This window comes from Etheostoma cragini, chromosome 11 (genome assembly GCF_013103735.1).
Source record: "Etheostoma cragini isolate CJK2018 chromosome 11, CSU_Ecrag_1.0, whole genome shotgun sequence".
In the NCBI taxonomy this organism is placed as follows: Eukaryota; Metazoa; Chordata; class Actinopteri; order Perciformes; family Percidae; genus Etheostoma; species Etheostoma cragini.
In genome coordinates this window covers 9,448,855-9,470,453 of record NC_048417.1, presented here as the reverse complement: position 1 = coordinate 9,470,453, position 21,599 = coordinate 9,448,855, and the positions used below count along the sequence as shown (strand labels likewise).

At 39.6% G+C, this 21,599-nt stretch overlaps 1 protein-coding gene across 1 annotated transcript in view; it reads left to right on the top strand.

Annotated features, from left to right (window-relative positions):
* Positions 1 to 540: 540 nt before the first annotated feature.
* Positions 541 to 21,599, top strand: part of itgbl1 (integrin, beta-like 1) — a 35,540-nt gene continuing 14,481 nt past the window's right edge. The window contains exons 1-7 of the mRNA XM_034884983.1: positions 541 to 832; positions 4,579 to 4,781; positions 12,083 to 12,229; positions 12,596 to 12,709; positions 13,191 to 13,331; positions 16,933 to 17,073; positions 17,816 to 17,962. Of these exons, the coding sequence (XP_034740874.1) occupies positions 741 to 832; positions 4,579 to 4,781; positions 12,083 to 12,229; positions 12,596 to 12,709; positions 13,191 to 13,331; positions 16,933 to 17,073; positions 17,816 to 17,962 (985 nt within the window). The 5' untranslated portion in view covers positions 541 to 740. The remainder of the gene's footprint in view (positions 833 to 4,578; positions 4,782 to 12,082; positions 12,230 to 12,595; positions 12,710 to 13,190; positions 13,332 to 16,932; positions 17,074 to 17,815; positions 17,963 to 21,599) is intronic.

Genomic DNA, 21,599 nt, shown 5'->3' with positions numbered 1-21,599 from the left:
TGGCATCTTCACAATCACTGAATAAATTCAATTTTTTTCATCCAACTGTGCTTGAAATTTTTATTAGTTCTGTCAGAGCAGAGTCAAAAGCATGCTTTTATTTTTCACTGTTGTTTTGAGCAAACTTGATATTCAATTTTGACTTGTCATTGAAAAACACACGTTACTGTTCACAATAACAAGGACTCTTTTCCATTCAAGTGTCCCATTAGGTAAGCCATGACTAAGCTTCGTGTGACAGCCAGCATGCACAACACTTAAAATGGAGCAGATTAAGCCACCATTATGTTATCATGCACACCTGTGCTTTTCCTATTGTGACATGTCAGATGTCTACAGAGAAAAAGGCTATTACATCAAGAGAAAAACAGAACTTCTGCACTATACAGAGATCATCTGGAAAAGGAAGGGGGAAAAATTGAAACAAAGCATTTAAAAAACAGTCTGCTTCTAATTACATCTCCAACTGGTGACTTAACTTTTTACATTGGCAGTTTTCCCCACTCTAGCTTCTGCCCAAGCCTGTGTCTGAGAGTCAAGACTAATCAAAGGCACTTGTATGGAGGGAACTGTTGGCCTCTGAAGGGATCCAGCCAGTTCAGGCCAGCCTGCTGCTCTTTCTCTCCTTTTCTCCTTTTCTTTTCCCTCTCACTCTCTCTTCCTGTCCTGTCTGTTTAAGGAGAGAGAGATTGGGAAATTCCTTCAAGCTACTTTACTTCAGGTTTCTGTGGGATTTAAACATGCACACTGACATTTTGGTACAGTCCATGTTGGTGCCGTTGTTTCTGATTCTGCTCTCTAACGTGGAGGACACTTTGTTACAATCGGTGAGGTGAGTTTCCACACAGCTTTGTTTTTTCTTGTTTATTTTGGGATAGTCTAGAGAGCAAGAAAGAAAAGGGAGGTGCAGAGTTGTGCTGACAAAGACAAGATTTGGAGAGTACAATGTGGGAAAGTTGGGAGTGCCTATACATGCAGTTTGCACTTGCAGTTTCTAAATGCTGCTTTACTTGCCATTCTGCATGCCAAGTTATGAAGGGTATTTTTACTTAAATACATTCATTTCTTTTCATTTTGGACACTTCAGATGACATGACAATGTTGTGACAACTTTTGTGGTTGTGGGTTTGGTGCAAGAAGCTTCAGTGAAATTTTGGCTGAAGCGAGGCCAAAGCGACCAACAAAATTAAAATAAGGAATACATGAGTTGTGTTAATATCATGTGTAATGTTAACACATTCATGCAAAAACCTAACTTAACTGCAATTAGTAAAATTGTATGCTATACTATGTCATGCCTTTTTGTGCTTTCTAATAAAATCAGGAATGTTTCACCTAAACCCCTAATGCTCTAAACATATTACATTTAAATTGGAATCAAGTGTGAAAATGGAAAGTATAAAATAAAATCAATCACTGGAATTGGCAAACTATGAACACTTTACCTTGACCTTTTACAGTAGAGCCAGAGTCAGGAGATCTGTAAATGTTATAAGATTCCAACTTTACATGGCAGAAGAGGGGGTGTTTTCTCCAAGCAGGTGCATTGTGCCTGTGTAGTGAATACATTGTGTATGTTAAAGAGTAATTAGAATTGAATAGCATTTTTTACAGGCAGTAGTGACAAACCTACATTTCCTACGTTTTATTTGTGCATATCCAAACAATTCCTACCTGGTTTGTTTGCCAGGTATGTCACCAGAGTCAAACTTGACAGTGTAAAAAAAAGTACAAGTGAAACACTCAATAATGAAGGTTAGGTTTTGTAACCTCAATTCTAAGAACACAGGCAAAGCCGCTGATGTGTGCTATGGTATTTTCTATGTACATGCAATGCTCAATCCAATCAACTTCTTCTTAGAGAGGCAGGGTTAACGTTGGGGGACCTGTACTCGTTTAACTAGGGTTACAATAGATAACACTGATTCTTCTTCACACTTTGTCCCTTCATGGGTCCCATAGTTTAAGGGACAAAACAAGCCCCCCAGGAACAATACAATGTTAGTTAACCTATTAAACATCTACAGTGGTGTTTTCACATCACTGAACCCTGAATCTGTTCGCTATCTCTTCTCGTTATGTTTTTTGATTAGGAACACAACTTTCATAGCGTCTCGTAGCATGTAAGTCAGATGGCCATTAGCTTTAATGCGCTGTGTTGTGTTCAAATATTTTCACTAGAATCTGGGAGGCAGCATCAGCAGTTTTTAACAGAAGTGGTGAGGCTGCATTACTAAACTTTCTTTGGTCCTTGCTTGTATGTGACACATACAGTGCTAAATTGTAGGTAGCTCACTGTGCATACACACACATTGTACATGCAACTACATCAGTTTATTCCATCCTGCTGGCGAAACGGGATTGTTGCCACATCTGAACATTTAGCTGGGCTAAAATACTAGATCATTCTCATGTTTAATTTGCTGATTTACATTGGCTTCTTCAACCTATTTAAACTATGTACAATAATTGGTTTGTACACATGTGTCACATTTAATTAAAATAGTGTTATATCTGGTTGGAGACAGCCGCCTCTGTGTGTCCTCCTTTGACCACTTGAACCATCCTTTGTAATGAGGCATTTGCACAGTAATGGAGGATTTGGGTTTACTTAAACGTAATACATGTACAGTGCATGGTTAAGTCCAATAATGTGACTCATATTTTCACATTTTATTTCATTCCACACTCATCCACTGATGATGATGTCTCCACCTAAATTAGAGTACATGTAGTATATTTAAACCTCAACATTTTTGTAGAATTCCAATTCTATTCCAGCCCTCTTCAGTGTGGCATTAAAGACCTGGGCATCATTGCCTCACTCGCTGTAGAAAGGACTCTGAGACCAGTTGGTGAAATACAGATTTCTTGCTGAAACATAAGTACCAGATAAAAAAAGGTTTACATACCCAGATCTGGTTAACGATGTAGTGCTGTGGACATTACTTGTTGTCTGACACTGTCAGCATTGCCACATTTTTAGCTTGACAAAGAAAAATGCTGCAATGTACTGCTCACTACTGAGTAAACTATTCAGTGTAGTGGGGAGTGATGAGTGAGTGAACTAGAGAGTAGTTTCAGACACAGCCTGGGTTGTACTTGACCACTGCAAGTCATCGCAATGTCCTGTTGTTGTAGGAAAAGACAAGAGATCAGTCTGATTGGCAGATACATCAGACTTCTGTGGGCTGCTGTCAGAGAAGCCTGGTCAAGCTTCAAAAAGCCATCAGTGGGTGAAATGGAAGATGTGTAACCTCACCATGACACATGGAACACACACATTCTTTATTTAATTTTACTAGGAGTGTCAGGAACATTTGATCTGTTGATTGTTTAAAATGTGTCTACTCCTCGGATTAGAAAAAGAATGTCAGACAGCATCCAAATGTAACAAATCTTACACAGAGTTCCATGAGATCTCATGGAGTAGAAATGAAGCTCGGCAACAGCGGCTGGTGTGAGCAACATAAGGTTAGCTGTTTCTATCCTATTTTATTTATTAGCTTAACCTTTCCAATTCTGTTTTGTTTCCAAAACATTTTTTTTTTTTTTTGGGGTAGACCCAAACAGAATGGCAGTGCTCTGAGAACATTCCCACATTCTTCCCACTATTCTTCATCTTAGACTTTTTTTCCCTCCACAATGTGAAATACCAACACATGAAAGGGGCGTTGAAGTTCAATTTTGTGATATGTATGTGAATGATAGGTGACAGAAAAGTACAGCAATTAAACTGGCTTCACCCCACAGCTAGGCTCGCTTTGCTTTTCGCTGACCTTCCTCCACAGCGCTGTGGAGGAAGGTCTGGCGAGTCCACACAGCATTCCGGGATTGGAGAAAAACGGGCTCTGGTTTATTGGCAGTTCTTTAAACCAGTCACAATCGTCATGGGCGACATTGAGGACCAGACAGAGCCACAGTGCTTCAAAGTAGCCTAGAGTAGTAGAGGAAACTTGTTTCAGTGGAACGTGTGTACGTGTTTACCCTGCAGTGATCTGAGGAGCAGTTAACCATAGTCCTCATAAATCAACCAGAGTTTCAAATTACAACACAAAGAAAGCGGAAGGTGATGGACATCTGACCGAAAACAGGGACATCTGGCAAAACGTCCAGCGGCACGGGAGAAATCCCTGAAGTGGAAGGTCATGGATGTCGACTACCTCACAGCTAAACACCATTTGTCAGAAGTTCCCATCAAGAGGTCATTATTACACCCGAGGCAGGGAGGATTGCTGCCACGTCTGAGCAAAGATATTTTTGCTCAGATTTCGTCCTCTGTCTTTAAAACAGGCACACTAGGCCCTGGCAGCTCACGCTAACGCGTACGTACCATGTGTCAAGTCTGAGTCTTCACCACAGCAGTCAGGGTTAGATTCCACCCCTGGCCTTTTGCAACATGTGGGAATGACATGTTGCATGTCTCTCCCACTATCGTCACTATCTCTGTCCAATAAAGCAGAAATGCCAAAAAATGTCTTTAACAAAACAAACGAACAGACACAGGTGGCAGCCCACTTGACCCTTGACCGCAGACGTTTCCAAAGTTGTTTAACAACTGACCTTTCTTTTTCCTAGCCAGGTGGGTGGGGTGTGTAAGCTGTCCACTGAGTCATCCCTGCGCCGCTGCCGGACACCTGATGGCAAGATCTGCAGTGGGAGAGGCAAGTGTGACTGCGGCATCTGCATCTGCGAGGCCACAGATCCAGGGAAGTTCTACGGTCCACGCTGCGAGTGCCATGACTGGGTCTGTACTACACATAATGGGAAAACCTGCAATGGTGCGTATAATGATAAATGCATTCACACATAAGACAATCAGATGGATTGGTGTTCTAGCAAGGAGTCAAATGAGCAACAATACTGTTTTATTTGCATATTGTCTGATGAAAGTTTGACTGTCTGAGTTTCCTGTGAAGTAGTGGTCAGGCACATGGTTTCACATATTTTCCTACTTGGACATGGTTGTTACTGATGGGTCAGTAAGTGATGCAGCAGAGGTCCTCACTTTGGGTTTACATCAGAGAAGCTTGGCAAATGGACTCTCCAGCTGATGTTTCAGTCAGGTGGTAGAATAAAGAGCTCAAGGGTGTGTTCTAAAACCCTATTAGATTTGTTGAGGCTTTTAACATCCCTTTGGTTTTATATTAAATAAAGAAACATGTACTTTACAGACTTGGGAGTAAATTCAGAGTTTCTTACTTTATTGTCAAATCAGATGGGTGCAGCATTGTGTCTTTGAGAGCCTGCATCACCTTGGCAGTACTTCAAAGGGTTTTATTAGGTAAGAGACAGCTGGTTGGTTCAAGTATGTTACCAAGCTTGTGTTAGAAATCAGCTTGTTGCCTGACATTTTATAAGTTCACAGGAAGAACACTTGAGAGTGTGTCCATGCTCAAGGACAAATTGCCATATGAGATAATTTCCACTTTGCACACTCATTTTCAGAGACGAGCACAGATTTTGCAGACACATATATTACAACAAAAGGCTATTACTTTGGAAAGAGTTAGGAACATAGTTGGTAAGGTGTTTTTGCATTAGTTTATTTACAAAGTTTTCTGAGCAGGTTGGAAATCCTCAGATAAGGTAATGTATTACCAAGAGGGAAAAGTGCAGTCTAAAACAATCATGCCTGCAATAAATCTTACCTTTACAAAGGTTACAATGATTAGTTTTGTTGAAACTAGTTTAGGTTGAGTTAACTTTATGGTCATTCTCAGAGGCAGTGGTTGATGGTGCTCTTTCGTTAAATCTACTATAATCAATATTTTTTGTTTTAACAATAAATCAAATGACAACAAGTAATTTAAAAGGGAGAGCTCATGGTGCAGAGAATTATCATTGAACCCTGCAGTTCCCCTTTGCTCTACAATGCTTTAAAATGTTTAAAAGGTTTAAAACTATTTTGGAAAGGGGTTAATTCACATATAAAGTACTTTTAGGGGCTGTAGTTTGTGGCTCTGTTGAATGTTTTCACATTATACTGAGAGATGTTTCCAATATTTAGTCTACTTAAAGAAAATCTTAGTATAACATAATACAATTCAGCAGCACCACAAAGTACACTAGAATGACACATGCATTTAAATCAACTTTTAACACAGTTTCAACAAAAACTCAATAGTATAACTCTCACAAAGCTATGATTTATTGCAAGGATACTTCATTAGACTGCATTAGTTTTTATCTAGGTGGGTGTACCTAATAAACTAGCAACTGAGGCAGAACATAAACATTTTGTAAAAGAAGACTGCTTGCAACCTGTTACCAAGACCTACCTGGTATTCATAAGATGAGATATCCTGGAAGTTGATGTAGGGAAAAGGAACACTAGACTTCAGATGGAAATTAGGTACAATCTGGCAATTTTACATGTACTGTTGTACATGTTAATCAATGTGCATTGTCCTGAATTAATAAATAAATTGAAAAAAAATAACAATCATCTTTTTGTCCGGTGTCCTCTGTAGTTACTGGCCTATGAGTGTCAAGAGTTTAATGGAGATATGTGTGCTCCCAGAACGGGTATAATAGAGATGAATGCGTGTGTGTATGTGTGTGTGTGTGTGTGTGTGTGTGTGTGTGTGTGTGTGTGTGTGTGCGTGTGTGTGTGTGTGTGTGTGTGTGTGTGTGTGTGTGTGTGTGTGTGTGTGTGTGTGTGTGGATGCACGTGAGGGCTGGAGTGATTTACTTGGGTAGACAAGTTGGTTGCTGTGAGGAGCTCAGCAGTCGGGAGCGAGGCCATGCTTCAGCCTGATGACGGGGTTTCACTCACTGGTACACAGACTGGAAATGGAACCATACACACACTAGGGTTGCATGATATTGACAAAATATGACATTGTGATATTGGTTATGAATATTGCAAGATCAATAGTAATTTAGATATTTTTTAAACATGTACAAAATTACAAAAGTACAAGAAACCGCATCAAAATAGATTCATAACAAATTCAATAAGTTTTCTTACAACACAAGGTTTATTTCAATTGATTTCAACTGTCATATTGGACTGGTACAACATGAATTAATAAACAAGGACCATGTCTACAAAACAAGACATGTAGTACTAGTTGGACAGTATAAAACAAATGAACAAAGAGAACAGGACACAACTTTTCTTTCTTTTCTCGGATTTGTTCCGTTTTGTAGTCTCTATCGATTTCTTCACTAACACTGTCACTCTTTTGAATATGCACACACGTGGTACACTCCATAGGGCTTGTCATGTAGTGGACATGTGCAAGTGGCACACTGACTGGCCTGTGAAACATGAACATTATTAAAATCTATATTTCATTTTCAAGTGAGCTCTAAATCGAACACAACTAAGCCAATCAGCCATCAGACGGTATTCAGCCCCCTACAAAATAAACAAAATGTTGCATATTTTCAACATAGTTGGATAACGATATTGATTCGATATATCTTGCACCCCTTGATAAAATATTGGACGTGATATTGCAATAACAATGTTGCACCCCTAACGATATTGCACCCCTAACACACACACACACACACACACACACACACACACACACACACACACACACACACACACGCACACACGCACACACACACACACACACACACACAGGACCAAGCTCATTGTCATACTGTAAGAACCATGTGCCACCAGCCACATATTCAAAACATATTGAGAAGAATACACACATCATGCCACCTCCTTCCATTTGCTCACTAGCCCATGCAGCATGCATGGTCTGCTCTCTGAGATCTGAAGCCAATTTCTCTCCCAACGGCTCCCTTATCTCTGCCTTTCACAACTGCCCACTGATAAGATCCAATTGATTTTTCTCCTTAGGGATAAACTGTGTGTTTTTCCTTTCAAAAAACATTAGTCTTTCTGGCATTGGGATGTTCTTTTTCCCTGGATGGCATTCACAGGCTAAGAAAGATCTTCTCAAACAGAGCAACAAGTCAAGCTGGATGAAGAAGCTGGTAACGATGCATCTTAAATTTTAGGTCTGATAGACGTATTTCTTTTAAATGTAGGTTTTAATGTTGTTTTTAAACAGTACACAGCTGCATATATTACATGTAGTGTCTAAACAAGTCTGAAACAACATCATGTTCCTTTTTGTGGGGCGTTGTTAGGGTCTTTTCTTTTGTTACGTGGGTTTCCTTTGGCTGCAGTCAATACACATCCAAGTCAAGTGAACTAAATGCTCTACATTTCCATGCTATGCATGAATACAGAAGAAAATAGTGAACTGCCTATGGTGTTCTAATGTAATGCATGCTGGAATGGAAGCAGTACCATGATTCACTTTTTGATGTGTGCCTGGAAAAAAAGTCTACACTATGTCACATTATTTGTACTGTGGAATGTTCCAGGATATGGATACATATAATCAATTATGTCACATTAATGGACTTGTTATTGGCCTTAGTAGCTTTAGTGCTAGATCAATTGTGGATTTTCTAGGATTCGCAATGCAGTGACACTGTCACTCACATGTTAGTCCCCCTTCTGATGCATCCCATATTGTTGCAGAGCAATGGATTGATGACCTGCACTAACATCTGTTGACCAGCTGTGCAAAACCTTCCTGTCATTTCACTTTGCTGTTTTATTTTTTCAACTGTGTTTAAATAGTACTATTCACTCTCTCGCCTGTCCCATATTAAAAAAAAGCTCCAGTACATGAGAAACATAACCTCCGGTAATTTCAATCATAACGCCCCTGGTTTCATGGATGACGGTCAACGTGGCAGTGTTTTCATTCGCTCTTTCACAGCCTTTCCTCGTTTCCCCCCTCTCTCTCTCTCTCTCCGACTCTGTCTGTACTGAATCAAGCAAAGTGTTTTTCTCTGGTGTATGTGTTCTCTGCAATTATTGGTCTTTTCCATTGTTAGAGACACAGAGGGAGGTCTAGGGCACTGCAGGCTAGCTTTGTACCAATGAAATACTGTCTAATCAACTTGTTAGTAATTGCTGTTACAATGTTGAGTAGCATTAAACCATTATATCAAGAATAATAAGAACATATTGACTCATTTGTTTGAATTGTTTGTTAAAGAGTCAGAGCTGATTCAACAACACTTGTAATAGCACATACAATGTTTGATCAAACACAAGTCAATAGCCCGCTCTCTGCATCTCTAGTAATGGCTACCATCCCCCTTAACCACTAATGCGGATTGAGCTAGAAGCCAAATATGTCTGCAATCCAGAACAATCTTTAACTTTATGATTCTGGCAGACTTTATCATATGCGTGTCCTTCTCACCCTCTCAAAGGAGCAGTTGAAATAGGGAGGCATTAGCATGAGAGCGTAAAACCCATTTCCCCCTGACAGATGGTTGTTTTGAGGTGGTGTAAGAACATATTTTAGCCTCTCTTCCTCTCTCTCTACCAGGCTATGGCTTTTCAGAGCCTCGGCACCTTTTTCTGGTTCAGCCCCAGCCTCTGTGCACCCTGCCAAAGCCGGTGAAGATCCCACAAGGATTTTTATTTTTTTTAATATCAGCAGCACTGAAGAAGTCAGTATATCCAGTGCTGTTCCAAATCAAATTTCTCCACATGCACTTTCAACACATTATATATATAAACTAACTCACTAATGGCATAGGATAGGTTTAATACTAATTACTCTTGATTTCCCAAAGAGAAAGAGAAAAAAACAGGGACACACAGTGGGATGCAGTCATTAAGCTATTACAGCCCATTAAATTGTTCATCTCTGTATTTTTGTTTGTTTGTTGCTAGTACATATTTTGATGTGCTTTTACTTTGCTGGGAAGTGTGCCTGTGTAGTGAGTCACCCAATGCTTCCAGTGTGGGCTGCAACAAGAAAAAGCCACTTAAGTCTATCCAAGTCTACTAGTAAAAGGCCATTTTGATTGGGAGCAATTACAGCTTCCAAGGACTCCTTGCTGTAGGAACAAGTGTCCCTACATTTCTGTTACCGTGCCTGGGAAAGGGTGAAGTCAACAAAGTTGAAAAATGAATGCTTATATTGAAGAATTGTGAAAAACAGATAGATAAAAAGCAGGAGTTGCTCATTGGGATGGCAGCAAACACAGATAATGAATTATTACCTGAGACAGGTGTCTCCTAGATCTTTTTTGCAGATCACAAGCTGACATGCGGCTGTTTCATGCTCCGCAACCCACAAGGAGAGGAGAGCAAGGAGGGACAATCACTCACTGAAATGAGTAGGATGATATGAAGAATGTGATCAAAACAAAGTGCTGTAGGTTGAGAAATGTCATTTGGAGACAAAAAATCTAATGCAAGTAATAAATGAGCACAAGGTTTTTAGATTTTCTGTGGTATGTCTTGCAATAATGTGTTGCTTATCATTGAAACTGCACCATATTTTTTTAACAGCTCTGACATTGCCTCAAATGTAAGTAATACAGTAGTGTTTTCGGCTCATAGCGAGGACATTCATTTTGGCAATCACTAGAATTTCTCATTTGCTATGTTCCATACAAACATATTCAATCATTTATCTCCCTCTCATTTTTGTACTTTCTTTATCATAAAACAGAAAAAGTTAATTTCCCCAATCTTACATTTGCTTGCATGAGTCACAATCCTCTCCTCATCATCAGTTAATCATGGTAACGCTACATCACCTACTGCGATTGATGCTGCCACAGATGGCCCTTCTCTTTCCGCCCCCCATTGGATGTATCTGGGCACTGGTCAAAGCCTGATTGGCTGGTCGCTCGTGTCCCTTGGTGGTGTGTGGGAAGGATCCTGACACCCTCAAGCCACAGAGAATTACCGCTCAGGAAGCACCAGGAAAGATAAACTGTCGACAGACAGGCACTTTGCCACACACATAAACTTACGCCTAGCAGACAAAGATGGTCAATTTTATAAGTCACAGTGTTTGTCAAGCTGAGATTAATGAGGGCGAGTGTGTGGCAGTTACTTTGAAATATTCCCTTGAATTAAGTTGGAGAGACATCAGTCTAATTCTGTTTTAAAGCAGTTGTGTGGTAGATTCCATCTGCAAAACTAAATGTTAAATGTCCACATTCATAATCCTATTCTCATTACCTCCATGAAGGTGTGCTAAGTGTGTATTAAAAAATCAAAAAATAACCACGAAGCAATAATGGTGGTCACCAGTAGATTTTTTTTTTAATGTAACAATGATTCAAGAATCAGTAATTACTGTAAAAACAACTTTAGTTCTGGTGTGTATACTGCTTGTGATGCGTTCAAATGCCAGCAGTTTGACATCTCAAGATTACAAGATTATGTCTAATTTACATGTGGCGACATTGCAAGAATGTGAAATTTTGGACAGCCAGCAGAAAGTACAGTCTACTCAGAGCCATATTACACTTATACTAAAGTGTGAGATTTCTTTAAAAATCTGTTTTTTGTCCTCAAAATTGTATTGCCTCAGTGGTGCAGATTTCTTTGAGGTTCACTTTCCATCTTCTTCTTTCCTTGACCCTGTTTCCAAGTGTCCCCTGAGACATATCGATAATGAGAAGAGACAGAGGACTTGCCTGTTTGTAATGACTGATGGATAGCCCTTGAAAAGGACACCACATTTACATGATGAACAAGCCGGAAGAATGATTGAGTGTGACATACAGTACAAGGCCCCTTGCTGCTAAATGCATTGGGAACATTTATAATAACTTGTCAACAGCCTTCAATTGGATCAAATGATTGCTCCTGTTTTTTTTTATATTGCTCACTACGCATTGTTTTCACAGTGATTGAAGGGGAAGCTAGTATATCATCCAAGTAGTTTGTAACAAATAGGACAGTATTGCAAATAAGACTTCCTGCCAGCTTACTAGATTTACATTTAAGCATCTCAAGGGGGACGTTTGATATTTTGGATGCATTAAAAAAGAGTCGCTTGGGAGTACAATGAGTCTGTTACAACGATTTGAAGTCAAGGAGTCAAAGTAATTCTTCAACTCAAATTCCTGTGCTCTCCTGACAGTGTAATGTCATCATCTGCAATTTAAGATAACACTTATGTGTGCCCTGTGTGTAGAGCGGTTTAAAGCACTGGCAATGGGCATGCTTTGCAGCATTGATAAACGGCATGTGGTGTGTTGTGTTTCCCTTTAGACCGTGGCTACTGTGACTGTGGACTGTGTGAGTGTGATGAAGGATGGTTTGGAGATTCCTGCCAGTTCCAGGAGGAGTGTAACCTAACCGGCAAGAAGAGCAAAGAGCTTTGCAAAAACCCACAGGGGGTGGTATGCTCCAACAGAGGTACTGCGACCCACACACACAAAAATACATAAATACAACATACATAAAATAACATTTCTAATATTTTGCTTTTGTACCAGTAATGCATTTTTTATGTAAATAAATTGCCATTGGATTAAGCTGTTCAAAACTAACAGCTTAATCCGATGGCAATTTACTTACAGACTAGTAATAAACCATTGGGAAATTTGCCACATAATGCACAGACAGTACCTCCAATGCATCCACAAACCAGCTGGGTTCTAGATCTTGAAGTGCAATTTTACACAACCGACCGCATACTTTAAACATACACACATCCACAAACTTGACGTTTTCTAAAAAAAACTTAAACTGTATCTAAAGCTGTAACTGTATGTTTAATAGGCACATGTCACTGTGGAAGCTGCATGTGTGACAACAGGGGTCTGGTGACGGGGCGTTTCTGTGAGTGTGACGACAGCGAGTGTCTAGACGAGGACACCGGAGAAGTGTGTGGAGGTATGGCTCGCTTTATCTGTCTCCCATCCTCACTCTCCACCCAAAAATGGACAGAGACCTTAGATCCCTAACAAATATATTATTCTCACGTGTTCATGAAGGTCAATTTGAAGTTTGAACTGTTGCGCCTAGCTGACTGCATTGTCATACTCATTCTTTTCCTCACAGATTGTTCCAGTGCCTGCTTGTCAATGTTAATTAGCCATTCATCATTTATTTTAAATTAACAAGTTTGCTTATCAGGCCTTTTTCAGAAATACTTACTTTTTAAAGGAAGTCTCACATAGTGGCAATTATATGCTGTAAAAATACAATATTGTCAGCATTTACATTAGTGTACCGTACAGTCTTCTGAAATGACAAGAAACTTGAGATTTAAATGATTAAGAAGGAGATAATGAAGATATCTGTTTTAACCATTTGTCAATCTATGACAATGACGAAGGTAAATTCATCAGTTGCATGTGCATTCTGCTTCCAGGCCACGGCCAGTGTTACTGTGGAAACTGCTACTGTGCTGCTGGTTGGCATGGAGACAAATGTGAATTCCAGTGTGACATCAGCCCATGGGAAAGCAAGCGGAGATGCACATCACCAGATGGCAAAATCTGCAGCAACAGAGGTCTGTTTACCCACTTCAAAGCCAGTACACAGTATACAGTCCTCTTTTATGATTTTATGATTTTGATTGAATTTTGATTGAATATTATATCAAATTTAAAATATGATACTGTCATGTAAAATGTCATATGTGAAAAAAAACAAAAAAACAGACATTGTGTGGATAATTATCATTAATTCACAAAGCAGCACATACTGAAATGATAAGTATGGCAAGGAAGTTTTGCAATTTGTTAATTGTCACTGCGGCTTCAAACCCATTACAGTCTACCTCATAATAGTGACACTTGCAATTGAATTGTGTCGCTAGGAAACAGGAAACAAACACTATAAATGGGATCAGATTCCTTTCCTTTCTGTTGTCTATGGTCATTGAGGCTACATTTACAATACAAATACGTTTTGGTTTTTAAAGCATCACCATAGCACTTTTCCTCTTTGGTCCACCTACAGGTTGGAAGCGGAATTGTTCGTTACCACTGTCTAATTTAAGCTACAGATCCGCTACCCAATCTGGCAAACTTGCATAGTGCGGTTATAGCCGATAAAGGGCAGAAAAGCAAATGCAGAACTGCCGTTCACCCTGTTACGAGTTGATGAACCACTGAAACCATTTTGGCCAAAAAAATTTAAGGTACAAAATAATCTTTGGTGCTGCTTTCAATTTTAAACAAAATTTTTGAGCCAAAAGCAATCTCCTCTTCAGAGTTTTTAGCTGCAGTAGAAGAACTGATCTCTGTTTAAACTAACACACCCAAACAAAATATCTCATTAACATTCTCGCATACTGGGCATAAACAGGAGGCAATTAGGGCTAAGTATTAGACCTAATTGCCTCCTGTTTATGCCCAGTATGCGAGACTGTGCTGTTAGTTGCATGACCCAATCAAATGTCTTCGGTTTAGGGGCTCTAAAAACATCAGAGCAGTGTGAATGTGAGGTGTAAACGTAGCAAAATATATTTGTTTTTGAAACAAAACATAGCAATGTAAATGTAGCTTGGGAGGAGGAAAAGACGTGAAGGAAGGAAGTTGTGAAACACTGTGGCAGAAATCAAAGGAATTGATACTCAACAAAGATTTCAATAAATTGTTGATCTGTCACGGTTTTCAGCATGTAGGACAAAACAACACCAGTTCAGTGTGTCTTCTGCCATGTGACTAGTCAATTATACATGAAAAGAGTCCCTTTTGACATACACCTTTGAAACTGAAAACGAAGCGCTGTGACAAAGGGAGGAAAAAAACAGAGAAGAACAAAAGTAGACTGGTTTAAGAAATACTCATGTAAATTCCACTGAAAGTCATGAGAGGTTGGCGGACAGGCAGTCAGAGAAATAGCTTCACTAACCGAGCTCAAGTGATCCTGTGGGATTTCAGTAAAGCGTTCTAAAATGAATTGCAGTGGACTGGCTGAGGGTTTGGCTAAGTGGTAGGGCTAAATGGTAGGCTACATGAACAAAGCCCCATGAATCATGGTCAAATGCACAGCTAACACAACATGAACAACCATTGACTGTGTTCATTGTGTAGTAGACCATTGTACTCGTCTTCAGTATACAAGAGGGCAGTCAAAGGCTTTACAATCCCAATAGCTGCCAGAAGAAAAACGCAAAGGAAATATGTTATTAAAATTAAATTTAATATTTTAATTAAAAAATTAAAAAAGTCAATCTCAGTTAATCATAACCTAAACACCTTTTTCTGCTTGCTCCATTAGCTTAACTGTGTTGTCCAATTCTTTCAAAAGTACCTATTATTAATGAAATTCTTCATTGATTCTTTTTTGATACGTTGTTAGACTGAAAGAGATGTAGGTTTCATAGCTTCGATTTAGTTTTCTTACTCTGTCTATTTAGCAGAAGCAGAACAAACATGACAACATGTACTGGAAATCTCAACACAATGTATCATATCTACAGTATGCATGCTGGATGGTACCTAATGCAACCTTATTCATACCACATAATTTAAAACTAAAAGAATGAAAGATGAAAGAAAGAAAGAAATGTGTGTAATGTTTGGAAAACATTATTTTTCAAATTAATGTAAATGTTAACTTTATGAAAAACAGATACAATCATTAAAATGTAACACACATGAACTGTAAACTTTAAAACACCTAAATGCACTGCAAACAAATGTTAAAGTAGATTAACTCCTCATTTGGCCCCATTCAAGAGCAACACAGTTGTTAAAAGTCAGACAGTGTGGGACTGATTATGAAAACAATTCTCGATAAGAGAAGTCCCTGTGATTATAGGAGATGTATCAAGGAAGATGATTACATAACAGGGTTGGTTTGATTTCATCACCCTGTATAGATGTGGAAGAGGTCCCCAGGGTTCCATGATTGAAACGCTAGCTGTGGGGCCCCTACCCCGCATTCTTTTACATGTTGTAGAAACAGAGACCCTATATGAACCATGATGAAAAATCCGGGAGCCAGAGTGTAATTTGGCAGAGAGACTCTCCTAGCTTCTGCAGAGCTTGTAAATTGATTGCTGAATTCTTTGACGTAAATAAACTTTTTAATAATCAAGAAACAGTGTCAAGCAGATTCCTATCAACACATCATCCAGCATGGCTCAGACACCACAACGGTTTTCCTATGAGAATGAGAAATGTCTTTCTTTTCTCTCCCTTACTTTGCTCAGCAGTAACCTTTGTCTCTTACTCTGCTCACACTCTGACATGAATGAGTGAATGATTTGGCTGACAGTACAGATTACTCTGTTTCATTCTAACAAACTGACAACCACCTCCGTCTGTTAGGTTCACTATCCTCCTCTTTTAAGCTAATAATAAACTAACCGGTGAGCCATGTAATGCTGGGGGTTAAATACACGCATCTTTGAAGGATTTCTTGATCAAAACAATTTCGAATCAAAGACAGTTATACAATACAGTTGCTTGAGGCACACAGTTGAATGATTCCCCTCTTGTGTGAAAAAGGAGGTTGCTTTTTAGCTACAAAACATGTGAAACCACTCTCTAATAGAGTCTTAATTTTTTAGATTTTATAGAGCGTGTATAGAACATGTTTGAACAGTGACCAGTACAGGAGCTGTAATCTGCTCTGGTAAAGGTAGGCTGTGACATTTGTGGCATACATAAAAGAGCACGGCTCAATAAATCCAAGGGCCAGACATGTGCCAGCCACAGACCACTGGCTTGCCAGCTGGCCTGGATCCCCTGGGGTTCCCCATGCTCTGTCATTGCTGATAAGAGAAAATAGGATTTCCACTGGCCGCTGCTTGGCTGATGTCCTGGCCAAGATGTTAAACAAATGAGAAAGAGACAAAGAGACAGAGATATCAATAAAGGAAGATAAAGTGAGTCAGAAGGAGTACTGTTATTTATCCTGCATTGGCTGCAGCCTAAACTAGAAAACTAAATCCTTCCACCCACATTGGTGCCAGAGACGTGTTCCCTGTTAATCATGTCACAGAATATGATTGTATTTAGCATTGTTTTTTCATTTTTTCATTTCATATTATTGATGTATTTGGACTGTACAACTGAGAAAACAATTGAGAGAATTCATACAATGTGAATTTACAGTATGTATGTATGTGCGGTTGTGTTTGCTGTGGGTGTTAGGGACCTGTGTGTGTGGGGAGTGTAACTGTTATGACGTAGATCCCTCGGGCGACTGGGGAGATATTCATGGAGACACCTGCGAGTGTGATGAGAGGAACTGTCATGCAACCTACGACCGATACACAGATGACTTCTGCTCAGGTCAGCATGCTGTCTTTACATTGGAGAAGTAATTCTAAATTGGGGAAAACATGCTTGTTTGCTTTCTTGCTAAAAGTTTGGAAGATCAATACCACTTTGGCTAAATATATCCCTCGAGCCAGCATGGACATTCATACTGTCTATGAGAGCCTGCAGCTGGTTAGCTTAGTTTATCATAAAGACTTGAAACAGGCAAACAACTAGCCTGACTCTTTCAAAAGGTAACAAAATCTAACTGCAAAATGTGTAAAGTTACAATTATCTGTTGTAATGTATTTAGCATCCTAGCATGTGCATAGTTAACAATCCTTTGGTATATATTTCACTGTTTGAGAGAATGCAGACACAATTCATAAGGTTTTACATTTTTTCTTTCAGTTTCTCTCTCTCTATCCGCCGGACCAGATCAGGCATAATCATTGCTGGTCATCCACTAGCAAACAGTCAAAGCGTGTTTAGCCAATATTCAAACGACACTAAATTCCTCCTCATTTTATCACCTTGAGCGTGTCCTGCCCCTTGTTTATTTCTACTACCTCCCTCCTTTCTCCCCTTTCTCTCTCTCCCTTAAACACAACCCCTTTTTCCTTCTTTTCTTCATGTCTAATCCAACTCTCCAGTGTACCCAACTTTGCTCAGTGCTGTTTTTCTCCCCTCGGTAGACTTATTAAAATGTTCCTTGTACAAAACCACTTTGTTTCAGCTCTCTGCTTTTCCACCTCTTCTTCTTTCCTCTTGGCAGGTCATGGCCAGTGTAATTGTGGCAGGTGTGACTGCAAAGAGGAATGGGCTGGGAAGAAGTGTGAGCATCCTCTTTCCTGCTCCCTTTCGCTGGATAGCAGTTTGAAGAAGTGTCGAGGGACGTCCAATTTGCCCTGCTTCGGACGAGGTACCTGGTCTTCCTAATCACTCCTGTTGCCATGGTTACTGTAGCAGGCCTGCACTCTGTCCTCACCTCTTGGTGTAAAGGCCATTTCCAGTGTATTACATCTCTTAATCCATCCTTAAGAGGGCTGTAAATGCACCCTGGTGATCAGCAATCAAATCTGATAACATCTTTAAACAAGCCCTGAAAAGAAAAGCAACCACTGTGCATTTATTGTGTTGCACATATTATATACATTCATGTACAGTATATGCTGGTTTGTAATACTGCTTGTAAATGTGTGTTAGTTCTTTGTATGTGTGGCCTGTGATTAATGCACTAGTGCTCATCTATATGTTGCTATGTATACTGTATGTGTAAACATTTATGTGCGTGTATGAGATTAAGGTGCACTGCATGCCTATAAAGAATTGCTGGAACAGGTCTCTCTCAATAGAACAAGCCATGGATCGGTGTGTCTGCATTTGTTACACTGCGCTAGTTTTCTTGGAGCCTCCAATTGTTGGCATAATACTGTTATTAAGCTCAGATAACCTTGTAAACTCGTGCAACCAAAAGCAAAAGTCCAGGTTTTTTTTCCCTTGTTGTCCCAGTCATGCACCCTTGAGCCTAATGATTGATGATAGTACGTACAAGTGGGGGAAATAGATGCACTAAGAACAAAAGTGTATATTTTAGGGCTAAAAAAGAATAGAGGCTGGTTGTGTGTCACTCATGCAGTATCTGCCTCTTGTGTGTGCATAATGATATATTAAAATATAGCTGAATCATGATTGGTGCAGATGAATTACGTGACTATGCCTTCTGCTTCCCACTTAAAGCAGTGAGTGCAGAACGAACAGCTCTGCAGAAATTTCATAATTAAAATAAGCAACTATTCTAACTTTGGCATACATGTTTGTGTTCATAGAACATTCACTTACTCATAGTGAGAAGCTGATTCAGAAAATAGTTTTCTAAGGGCCTTGACATTGTGTGATTCTCCACAATTGCTTGTAATTGTTACAATTGTTGAAACAAATGTGAAACCAGGGCTTACACAGCGCTGTGCAGGTCTGGCAAAGTGAGACTAGTGAAAGGGCGGCAACATTGTTTTGACTATTTCTGTTCTTTAATTTTGTGCGGGAGTAAAAACCCACCCTTAACAGAATAAGTGGATTGAGACCAACTCATTGTTTTCACTATATGAGGGGAAACATGCAGTGAGACCATTAACTTCTCAACTGCTACATAAATTGATGCTAAAATCAGTAATACAATTACACTAAACTACTCTACAAAAGTACACAGCCCAAAGCTTCTCAGCCAAAAAGGGGAGAACAAATGACTCACCTTTTGGAAAGCTGCTCTGTTTAATCTCAACAGGCGGTTAATGTAAAAACACCCCTGGCCACTTCTACAGTAAACTGTATTAAATGTAAATATCATCCAATTCAATAGGGTGAGGTGAATTCACATTCAGAGTCAAGTTAGAAAGTCTAGCAAGTTTTCATCCAGCTATAGAAAGGGAGAAGTACTTAGTTAAAAGTTAATTCATCAATAGAATTGCTAGACAACAAAAAGAAAAAGCCCAAATTGTTGTAAAGCTTTGCCAGACAGCTGCTGTGCCTACTTCTAGAGGTAACAATGCACAAGGGTCATGTTAGTGTTGTTCTTAGGCTGACTGACAATCTTCAGTGTTCAGATGTGCGCTATGGCCACTTGTTAGTAAGATAATGCAGTACACACTTGGAAGTCTTCTAATGCATCTCTTCTACCTGTATTTTACATTGATGCAGCAACCTTAATCAATCAGCATTACAGGGCTGTTTGGGGAATTTTTCAATGTGCTCAAAATATACAGTATGTTCTGGAAAATCAGTGTACCTGTAATTCCGAATAAGAGGACAAAAAGGAAAGTTACAGTAAAGCCTGCTGTATTCCGTTGGTCTCCCGTTAATTCAACGTCATATTGTAGTCGGTGGTGGGCGACAAGGAGCACAACCTGCTGGGTCCCACTGCTCTGCGGCTTTATCAGGGGTTAATGTGAAGCATTGATTTCCTGTTTCTTTTGACTGTGGGGGAAGTCAGTGGGGAATCCACACCCTTTCACTTGCTGCTGTGATTCAAATGAAAAGAAGGTACATGTGTGGGCCTATTTTACTGTAAATTATTATAGTGACCATAGACATTCCTCACACCTATGGATGGAAAAGCTTCGGATTAAGGCAGGCACCTGAAACACATAGGGAAGGGTTGCTCCTATGGAGACAACTACAATAACATTACCCTAAGCCAAGAATCAGTGGTGGTTCTAGACCAGTTCAAATGGAGGGGCCAGGCTGGGGACACATGCGATGTTTGGGAACCAAACCAAGTGTTACATACCACCAACCCTCCATAGCTTTGGTTCTACAAAAGAGTATTGATACACATATAACATACACACAACAAAACTCATCCAGTGTTAACCGACATTTGATGTATCACTGCAATTGAACAATATCTAATCTTTGGGGATTAAGGTGTAGTCAAAAATGTATTCAAATATTTGCCACAGTTAGGGGGGCCAGAGGGAGGTTGTGGCTTACTGTTAAGGGGTGCACTGGCCACCCTTGTCCCCCCACTAAAACTGCCACTGCCAACAATGGGACAATTGCAGTAATATGGTAAACAAAGCTTGCATATCCTACTATAACCACAATATGAAGACTCAATTTTGGCTAAGTGCACTCTGTAAATAGAACCAAGTTGGTGCTTTTAAATACATCAACTATTCCTTACACATTGTGTCTGTTCCATGACAGACTTGGGTTTTGACAGCTTCGAACCAATTCCACAACAAGAGTGTTGAGCAGACATTGTGGCTCACCTCGCATAATGAAACAGCAAAGATTAACTTTTGCTGGAAGAGTTAATTAGCTTTAATTCCTCCAGCAGTACCTTTGAATCTCCATTTGCTGCAACAAAATGGAACTTTACCTTGTGCAATAGAACAGTTAATAGGAACCATAAATTCTGTTTAAACATTGCACTTTGTTTTAGCCATCCTAATCTATTCAGTGACAGTTTTAGGTGTACATTTACACCACACTGAGTAAATATTTCCCATCAACATTTTTGTTTTCCTGACTGTCCATGACCAAATTCTCCTATAGGACAATAAAAGCATATCTTAGATCATTGTCTCTAAAATACAACTGGATATCAGAATGTATAACAATTTACATCTATTAGATTTTAAAAGCATTGTCCGTATGTAATAAATTCACACTGTCTTCTTTCCTGCTCCTCCTCTGTTATTAGTAATACATGAATGAATGTGCTGTTTACCGTCTCTGTTTAGATGGGCTGTGATGAATAGGAAGTTTGACAGTGTGTGTGAATACATACCTCATACCCTGTTTAGGGTGGCATGTGTGTGGTCCATTTACTTACCATTTTTTTCATAAGATGGCCATTTGGTTTAGTGTTTGGACGATCACAATGGTCAGTAGCAAACAATTGTAACAGAGTTCATTGCAAGGCTTCAATAAATATGCAGGGAATAAAGAGGGAAAGAGAGTGAAGTGTGAAGAGCACAATGAAGTAAGACAGGAAGCAGGGTGGGAGAGTAAGAGAGAGAGAGAGAAAGAGAGAGAGACAGAGAGAGAGAGAGAGA